The sequence below is a fragment of the Cyprinodon variegatus genome, unplaced genomic scaffold (assembly GCF_000732505.1).
Source record: "Cyprinodon variegatus isolate N-32 unplaced genomic scaffold, C_variegatus-1.0 Scaffold299, whole genome shotgun sequence".
Taxonomy (NCBI): Eukaryota; Metazoa; Chordata; class Actinopteri; order Cyprinodontiformes; family Cyprinodontidae; genus Cyprinodon; species Cyprinodon variegatus.
Window position 1 is genome coordinate 227620 of NW_015150752.1, and position 9691 is coordinate 237310.

The 9691-nt window shown below is 38.0% G+C and overlaps 1 protein-coding gene across 1 annotated transcript; it reads left to right on the plus strand.

Moving 5' to 3' along the window:
• The first annotated feature begins 224 nt into the window (after window positions 1-224).
• Window positions 225-7851, plus strand: fkbp4 (FK506 binding protein 4). The gene is made up of 11 exons (XM_015384007.1): window positions 225-614; window positions 1043-1187; window positions 1274-1416; window positions 2355-2475; window positions 3156-3312; window positions 3547-3637; window positions 3724-3807; window positions 3901-4086; window positions 4217-4360; window positions 6650-6745; window positions 6859-7851. Exons 1-11 carry the CDS (start codon window positions 522-524, stop codon window positions 6958-6960), a joined length of 1362 nt encoding a protein of 453 aa, XP_015239493.1. The 5' UTR covers window positions 225-521; the 3' UTR covers window positions 6961-7851.
• The last annotated feature ends 1840 nt before the right edge of the window (window positions 7852-9691 follow it).

Genomic DNA, 9691 nt, shown 5'->3' on the forward strand with positions numbered 1-9691 from the left:
AGCCCTATCTTGTTCTCATTGAAATGTTTACACAATTTACATGTAATGCTGGCACTTTTGCTGATATTGTCTCAAAAGTAAAAAAATAAATATATTTAATGCTAATAAACCTTGCAGTTACTCGCATATTTGCGCTTTGCACCGCCTCTGTGGCATACGCTAGTGTAAACGTGAAACATCTCTAACGCGCATTCGTTGCTGTCGATCCTCCTAGACTGTCTGGAAAGTTCTCTGCTCCTCTATAAGCCCCTGTCAGTGGCTCAGAATCAGCAAGCTTCTCCCGAAGATCGCAATCAACCTCATTTTTGAGCAATTTTTACTAAATAAAAACAGTGAGCGCGTATTTCCTTTCCAGCTGCAAAAAAAAAGGATTGTAGAGCTAACAGCGTAGGAAATAAACGACGCACTGCTGCTACTTCTGTTGACGTTAGTTGCTGCTTGCTGCACTTGGCGTGGTTGGTAGCAAGTATCAGTTGTTGCTGGTTTACAGGGATACTGTTGAATCTGACCCAGTAAAACCGATGACCGCAGAGGAGCAGAACAGCGAAGGACAACACAGCATCCCCATGGAGGGAGAAGACATCACACCAAAGAAAGATGGAGGAGTTTTAAAGGTAAATGCTCTGCTGCTGCTGCTACTTTAAAGCTAGGCTAACGTTAGCTTCTTGTAGCTTGTGTGACGCACAGATTTTTCATTGTAATTTAAATGCAAAGGCTAACTAAGATAATGAAAAAAACTGTTTATTTGATCCTATACCTGTGCATTGAAGCAGGTTTTTTTATGTTGAGTTTTGAATGAGGTTGAAATTCAACACTTGCAGTGCAGCACCATGCATTTCCAGAAAGATCTGTAGAGGAGCAGCTATCAGTGCTGCATGACTTACTTCTGTCCTATATAGGATGTTAGATTCCTATTAAATGCTTTTAAAAATTAGCTTCTTGTGCAACATATCTCAGCTGTATAATAGATATTCAGCACATGGACTGAAAGTTGCATTTTATTTCAGTTTTTTCTAACTTCTGCACATTTCTTCTCTTGCAGCTGGTGAAAAGGGAAGGCACTGGTGAAGAGCTGCCTATGACTGGTGATAAAGTGTTTGTCCATTATGTGGGTACTCTCCTGGATGGAACACATTTTGACTCCAGCAGAGACAGAGGAGAGAAGTTTTCTTTTGAGCTGGGCAAAGGTTGGTTTGCTATCAGAAAGGCATCAGTGTTTCTAAGTCATGGTTGCACAATCATGAGGGGTTATTTAAGTTCTCTCTCCCTATAGGACAAGTGATTAAGGCATGGGATATCGGTGTGGCGACAATGAGAGTGGGAGAGGTGTGTCAGCTCATCTGCAAGCCAGAGTATGCTTATGGATCCGCAGGCAGTCCGCCCAAGATCCCTCCCAGCGCAACACTTGTTTTCGAGGTGGGCACAGGCTTTAAGATCATCAAAAATGAAGAAAAAAGTTGTTAAAATGAAAATGTCGAATATGATCTGATCAGTTTTATTTAGAATTAAAATCAGGCATTTCTTGATGACCTTTGTCATTAACAAGTAAAGCATCACTGTGATGAAAATCTCTGCAAAGGGCAGAAAAAAAACTTTGAAATAAAATGGTATAAAATTACAATAATAGTGATGGTAGTAGTAATCTCATGATCCCACTGAAGTAAGATCCTGACTATGAGGGTTGTAATGATGTTAACCATGACGTAGTTTATTTGTTTCAGGGTTTTAGGTTTCAGGAAATTTAGTAGAGCTACAACTGATGATTATTTAGCTAATTGATTAATCTGTCGATAATTTTTTCTATTGATCGATTAATCAGATATAAAAAATTTGCTTACAGAAGATTTTTACAGAATTAAAAAGAGGTTAAACTAAAACTTTGCCACTTGTGGAGTTCTGGAGGATATTGACGGATCAAAAAGTTTTTCTTATCTTAAATGCAAGATATTTATATAGATTTTTTTTAAATTCTGGTATAGTTCTCTAAGTGGCAGCTATGTCAGCTACAGACATGTTCTAGAGTTTCTATACTTAATGATGAATCTATTACTAAATTAGCTGACGATTATTTCAATTGTATCAGTAAATGGCAGCTAAGCTAAAGTGAAAACTTTCAGCTACTCGCAGTGCTGATACATCTTTTGTTCTTTCAAAACCTCAGGCTTTAGAGACTAATGTTAGTTCCCAGAACATGTCAGGTATTCTGGTGATGAGAAAGCAGATAGTGATTCTAAGAACACCCCTAATGAGCTCATTCCTTTCTCTCTTTTTTTTCTTTATCACAGTGATCAGGCTCATATCCATTTAAAGCCTAAAAACTTGAGATGTTGATTTATTTGTTTACTTAAATCTAGGTGGAACTGTTTGAATTTCGAGGGGAAGACATTACAGATGATGAAGACGGGGGAATCATCCGGCGTATCATCACCAAAGGAGAAGGTTACTCCAAACCCAATGAAGGAGCTGTTGTGGAAGGTATTTGAGCTAAAGCTATCAACTATCTTAGAGGAGATGCGCCATATGGTAAAGCTTTAATGAAAAAGTTGAAATCAAACAACATTAATAAAACTCCTTTATCTTAAGTTTGACGCAGCCTTGATGTTGTTATTCAGGCATTAGGCTAAATGGCCTCGACCTCAACAAGGTTATTTTACTGTGAGTAAAATGAAAAATCAAGCTAAGGACCAATGTTTTAACAGAAAATGTACTTAACAGCTGATCATATGTCTACATGTATGATATTACTAATTATGGTGGATGAAAGGTGCTAGATTTGCTCTAAATTGCTACAATGGACAGTGTGAATATGTGTAGATGTGAATATGTGTTGAGGTGCATTTTTATTTAAAGGTTAGACAAGAATTAAACTTTAAAAAAATCCAAAGGCATTACTTGAGCGCTAAAATGCTCTGTAATAGGTTGTAAAACAGGTTTAGTGACACTTCTAGAGACCTGTGGGTGGTACACATCTCAGTAACACGGTTTAACAGATTCAAGCTTTAGTCACCTAGAACAAAGAGCAAAAACTCAAAAGTAAGCTTCATGTTTTTATGTTTCCTTTTAAGTCTTTATATAACCTTATCTGTCCCATTCACCTTTAAAAAAAATTTACCACCACAGTGTGGCTGAAGTTAATGCCAGTATTTCTGTTGCAGTTGTTCTGCAGGGTACCTGCGATGAACGCGTGTTTGATGAGAGGGAACTGAAGTTTGAGATTGGAGATGGAGAGAGTTTTAGCTTGCCCAATGGTGTGGAGAAAGCCATCATGGCCATGGAGCAAGGAGAAGAGGCACTCTTCACTATGAAGCCCAAGTATGACTATATTTATTAGTTTATTTTTAAAAAGTGCTTTATTTATGGGCTACGCTAAGAAACGTTTTTGGTACCGGAAATGTGATCAGTTTGGTGTGTTTCACATAATCTACGATGGAATTGATCAAAGACAAATTCCTCCAAGTTGCACAAGACTTTTTTGCTTTAGCAGTGTTTAGAATCAGACACTAAATTGTCTTCATGCACTAAAAGCAAACATTGTTTGATTTGTAGATATGGCTTTGGGACTGCTGGCAATGAAAAATATAATATTCCTGGTGGAGCAACACTGCAGTATAAGATTAAGCTGACTGCCTTTGAGAAGGTAAGCAAATCACGAAGCTCTGTGATAACTAGTTGGTAAATTTCTCCACTTTTCTTCAATTTGGCCTTTTTATTTGTATCAAACAGGCAAAGGAGTCATGGGAAATGAACACAGTAGAAAAGCTGGAGCAAAGCGGTATAGTGAAAGAGAAAGGAACACAGTGCTTTAAGGTACATGTTTTACAGCCAGGGAATTTTATGCATCATTTAAAAGCTTGCTCTTTCCTTGTCATTTCTTCTGAGTTATTGATTCTGTTCTTACAGGATGGGAAATACAAGCAAGCATCTGTTCAGTACAAAAAGATAGTTTCATGGCTAGAGCACGAGTCTGGCTTGTCAGAAGAGGATGAAAAGAAGGCGAAGGCCCTACGACTGGCTGCACATCTAAACCTGGCCATGTGCTATCTTAAAATGCAAGAGCCAAGCAAAGCCTTAGAAAACTGTGACAAGGTATTGGTCTCGTCTCTACCTCCATGAAGTCGCCGATGGGACATAAATCATTAAGATTAGAATTGTTTCTTTAAAATAAAGAGTATATGTTTCAATGGATTGGAGAAAAAAACACATTTCCTGGTTGCAGGCACTGGAAATGGATTCTACAAGCGAGAAGGCTTTGTTCCGACGAGGCGAGGCATTGTATGGTATGAATGAATACGAGAGAGCAAGGAATGATTTCCAGCAGGTCGTTCAGCTGTATCCTTCCAACAAAGCCGCAAAGAGCCAGGTATAACCCCATATATTATAGAAACTTTTTTTTTTTTCAAACTGGGTACAGTAAAAGTATTTTGACACAATATTTTGCATAAAAAACCTGTATTGTATTTTAAATGGGATTTTTGATGTAAAGTAGAAAGAAAAGCATAACTGGGCTTCAAAATCCAAGTGTAAACAGTGTCTCATACATTTCTGTTCAGCCACCCTGATTGAATACTCTACAAAAACAGCTTTCAATTAAATTTCTGCTGCAAGACTATGAGGGTATCTCTCTACTAGCTTTGATTAGTCAGAGATCAAATAACCCAACGGTTATGGGAGGATATTCAATGTGAGCATCAATTTCCAAGATTTGTCACCGATTCTCATTAGGATAGGATTTAGGTTTGGACTTTGGGAGATCTTTGGGTTATATTATCCTAATATTCTTAGATGCATAAAATATATTCTTGTAACTCAGTCTTATTGTTAAGGGTAGGTGCCTTGCGACAAGGTGAACCTCCCCCTTAAACAGGTTGTTTGGTTCTGTTTTTGTTACTGTGATTTTGGTTTAATCTCCCCCTTTGATCTGAGCAGCTTCTGTCCCACTCCCAGCTGTGTAAAAGCATCTCCCTCAGCACATTTCTGCCACCACCATGTATGACCACAGGTATAGATTTTTTTTTTTTTACCACCAAATTGTTACCTGGGTCAAAAAAAGTTTGGCCAGTCACATCCTTCTGTAAGTTGCCTGCATCACTTTTGTTATACTGCAAAGAAAGCATCCTTGGAGCTTTCTTATAAAATAACTTAAATCTGGCCCTATAGCATTGCCCTTCCATAAAGGGGATATGTAGGGAGTTCAAATGGCTGTCCATTCAGTAGGTTCTCCTACTTTAGCTTAGCATCTTTGCAGCTGATTCAGAGTTACTGGCAGCCTACTTGCTGCTCCTGATTAGTCAGCAGTTTATTTACATGGTTGAAGCTGTGCCATGTTTTTGTATACAGATTATGGACTAGACAGAGCGCTGCAAGGTGATTAAAGCTTGGAGTATTGTTTTTAACTTAACTTAACCAAAACATCTCTGTTGATTTCCTTTCTCTTCATAAACATCACTGTTTTACCAATAGTCTATCAATCTCTGAGATGAGAATTATTTATAATGAGATTAAATAATGTTACAAGTGGACTCTATTTATTAGGCTGCATGTTAAAGGAAGTTTGTTGCACTGGAATTTATTTAGGGATATCAAAGTATATATAACACATGAAAACAAAAATTGTCAAAAGTTAAAGAACAGCTGGAGTTCAATCATCCAGAAATGGATGATTAAACTGTAAACTTTAGAAGAATCCCAAACCCTGCTGGAATAAAAGGGCAGGGAATAAAAAAGGCTCTTTAGCACAGATCTTTAAAGCCTCAGCAGTCTCAGTGGTCGGCATGTGGACAGGTGAGATCAACTGTTCCAAAGGTTTGGGACACAACCTGTTACAGCCTGATCACCTCAGGATCTTTGGATAAAGGACCATCTAATAAAAATCGTCTGCTGGAGTATAGGTGATGCACAGATCATGGGTATGATGAGGCCAAACTCCTTAAAAGTAAATGTTAAAATCTAAAACTCAACCCTGTAATAAGTAGGAAGCCAGAGCTGCTGCATGTGAACAGTTTGATGGCGATGCAGAGATTTGTCTGAACCAACTTGTAAATTGGAACGCGAATCCAAAAAAAAAAGGTAATAAATTGATAAATAACTTTTCAAGTCCTTTGGTCAGGAGATAATGTCTTTCCCTGAGCAAGGAGTGTTTAGGCCTGAACACATCAGAAACGATTTAGTATCAAATCCAACAGGAAATCAGATCATGAGGCTGTGGCACTTTTATCTCATTGACCATTTAAACAACTGTGCAATTATGCTTGTGTAGCTGTGACCCAGATGGTCTATTTTGATCGGACATCTGATGTAATTTGGGTAATGTCATGAAGATAAATAAATTTACCAATAACTTTATTCTGTTATCTAGATTCAGTTTACTTTAAAAGCTATGGTGCTTAATTTATGTAACGATTGGTTTTCTAGGATGTCGTTCTGTTCTTCTTTCATTTTCCTGTTTTAAACGTGTGAAAATGTTCCCTTTTTATTTAGATTTAAGTTAAGGTACCGGTTTAAAAAAAAAAGAAAGAAAAGAGCTTAAGTGTGCAAATTTCACATTACGGTTCTAATGAATTAAATCAAGGCTTAAAAGTATCTTCCAAAATGAACTGGTCTCTTTATTAGTCCTAAATGTGTTAAGCTTGTTATCTTTTCATCTCAATAGGTGGTCCTGTGTCAGAAACGCATTAAGGAGCAGCACGAAAAGGACAAACGCATCTATGCCAACATGTTCCAGAAATTTGCAGAGAGGGATTCTAAGGTGAAGATTTTTTTTTAATATACAGCAGCCACTAGGGGGCAGCACACATCAAAGGGCAATTTAAAAAAAGTTTTGCTTTTCTTTTTTTTTTTCTTTTTTTTCTTATTGAGCAGAAAGAAGCAGATAAGGTGAAACCTGAGAGCAAAGAGAACGGCGAGGAGGCCATGGAGGTTGAACATGGAGAAAAGGAAGCTCAGAGTGAAGTGAAAGGATAGGATAAAATGCAACTGTTATCGTGGTTCAATTGTACTTAGACTTTTGTAACCAGCCATCTGTGTTTAAGGTGCGATTGTGTATATATGTATATGTGAGAACGAGTGTCACAGAGAGCTCTGACCTTTGGCATTTCGCTGTGTCCAGACTCTCTGGTGTGGCAGCTAGCTGAGTGAGTGGGGCGTCCTCGGCTGAAGGCACTGTGGGAAATACATTTAATAAGTGAAACGTGTGCCATCATGACTCTTGGCTCTGAACACTTTGCAGCCCACAGCTCTGAACTGTGCATGTGGTTTTATTATCTTTTTTTTGTTTTCGGTGGGGGGGTTGATTGGGGAAAAGTGCATCCCACGTTTGCGGAGTTTAACCCTGCACCGTTGTCTGTCCCATGTCCTTTGTTTCTGTCCATCCAAGCCTCCTCATGGGCCTATTGATCAACTGTTGGAGCACGGATGATTGTGTGCACAGACCTGGTGTGTTTTGAATGTGACTGCCCTGTGTCCTTAAATACATACGTAGCAGCACTGTGGATTGACAACATGCTAAAATGTCTGGAACAGTTCCCAGACTTCCATGTTCTCTCAGCATAATTACGGGGTTCCCTTCAACGCCCCGGGGTACAGGACTGTTCACTTTTCCTTTGGAAATATCGAATTTGTACTTTCCTTTCCAGTGGTGTTCTTGTGATTACTGTATTCTCAATAAAATTTTATAAAGTAGAACTGATTAAGCAACTGGAATCTGTGCATAAGCTGTTTGCATTTTTAGTCAGCAGTGTCTACAGGGACACAAGTCAAGTAGAGGCCTAATGTAAGATGATTTTCCTTTTATCTTTGTTGGGAAGTCACTTTGTGGTGTGTCCTAACAGACTTCTAATAAACAGTTCACTACAAACTCACTGTATGTGTGCTTTTTCAGTCCTTTTTAATCTCCTATCTTTGAGGTTTGTGGTATTTTACTTTCTCTACCCGATTGATATCTTTCCAATTTAATTTAGCTCCAAGAATACTTTATAAGCCCTACCCTAAAGTGCTTCTATGCAAATAATTGATCAAAGAGATAAAGTGGGGTTTGTGATCGTATATTTCTAAAATTTGACTAGGAAGATTTTTAAAAAGCAAAGCTACACCAGAGTACCTTTTTTTTCTCCCCACCTTTATGGGTTTTACTTTATGTGCTGATAGTTTCACAGACTAGTAGATTAAATGTATTTTAAGTCATTTAATGTAATTACATAAACACACAAATGAAGGCACGCACTCACCTACACTTTAAAGATGGCCTATGCTGTTTCAGCAGCAGACCGTTGATATCCTGTAGCTCTCCTTTATCACTGCAAAGGGCATCAAATCCTTCACCATGGCATCAGAGAGCTATATAGCAATTAAGAAGTGTCTTTATTATCCATGTGTGAAATCTATTTGTGAAATCTATTACATTTGCTCTTGATTCATGCCTTGAATTATGCAGTTTCTGCTTTAGATTCTATAAAGATGTCTTAGATTTCTTCTTTCCTTATTTATTTTCTCTATAGTAAATCTCTGTTCTTAAGAACTTGATTTATCTTATGTTTTAGGTATTTAAGCCTTCAGCATATTGTAATAACACCCTAATGCTCTGGTTAGTGGAAGCTAATAACTTGTTGCTGGGTTTTGTTGTTTTTTTTGTTTTTTTTTACCAGCAGGACCGTAAACCTTTTTGCTTTTGTTAAATCCAGAGGGAGGGTAATGAAGCTTTCCAAGGTTGCGCCTCCTTTAGTTGCGGGTCAGAAGCCGCCTTTCCATGGACGAGCGAGAACTCACCTGACACTCCAGCTTTCTCTCAGGGACGCTGGTGTCCTCTTACTGAAGTGTTTTGTTTTTTTATTTCCCCCTGCCTGTTGGTAAGATGAATTTGCTTTGCTCATTTGGCAACAAAGGTACATAAGTACTGACCCATCTAGTTGAGTCTTGTTTCTCCTTTTTGTTTTATTTGGCTTAAAAAAAACTGAAACCACTGAAATCTGTATGTTTAACAACTGCTTCTAAGCGGTACAATATTGATTATGTACAGCTAATAGTAAAACTCAGATGTGAAATGAGGGATTTCACACATTAATTTGTCTCCATCTTTTCACATAGAGTATTAATTTAAACATTAATGCAGCATGGTATAGAGATAATCCTGGGTTTCTCCTGAGGTTTTAATGAAGCCAAGTGTTCATTTAACCCCTCGGCTCCCTGCATTTGTGGCGCTGTTGTCTCCATTTGGTCTAGAAGTAAGTTGGCCAATCATGCATAGTGATTCCATTGGCATTAAATAAGGTATTTGCACATTTGAGGGCAGTTGATTTTGTCCATAAAATAAGTTGAAAGGACCCTGCATATAACCAATACCAGCAGATGGCATCCCAGATTCTGGAAATGTCTGGATCAAAAACAAATCTAATCTTTGCCTATCCACTTTAGCTTAGGGGCAACTTTGATTTTCAAACTAAATTCAATCTGATGGAAGATGTTATTTGAGAGGAGGACTTTGAACCACTTACTAACACTGTAGTCTTTGTTTATCCTCAAGAAACTTCTTAGCAGATGGGATTTGGCATTGTAGTTGTAGTCCATATTTAGCACATAGGCTCTAAGTAGCAGAATTTTTCCTTCCACTTAATTTTCCTTCAATCTAAATTAATACAGCCCTCCCAGCTCCCATGCTAGGGATCTTAAGAGGTTTATTCTTCTTGAGGAGAGTGTAAAT

Bases quoted from the DNA above. Each gene is read 5' to 3' on its own strand.
- fkbp4 (XM_015384007.1), top strand. From the start codon at position 522: ATGACCGCAGAGGAGCAGAACAGCGAAGGACAACACAGCATCCCCATG. The intron at 2,476-3,155 runs GTATTTGAGCTA...TTTCTGTTGCAG, and splicing joins TGAAGGAGCTGTTGTGGAAG to TTGTTCTGCAGGGTACCTGC. The intron at 4,087-4,216 runs GTATTGGTCTCG...TCCTGGTTGCAG, and splicing joins CCTTAGAAAACTGTGACAAG to GCACTGGAAATGGATTCTAC.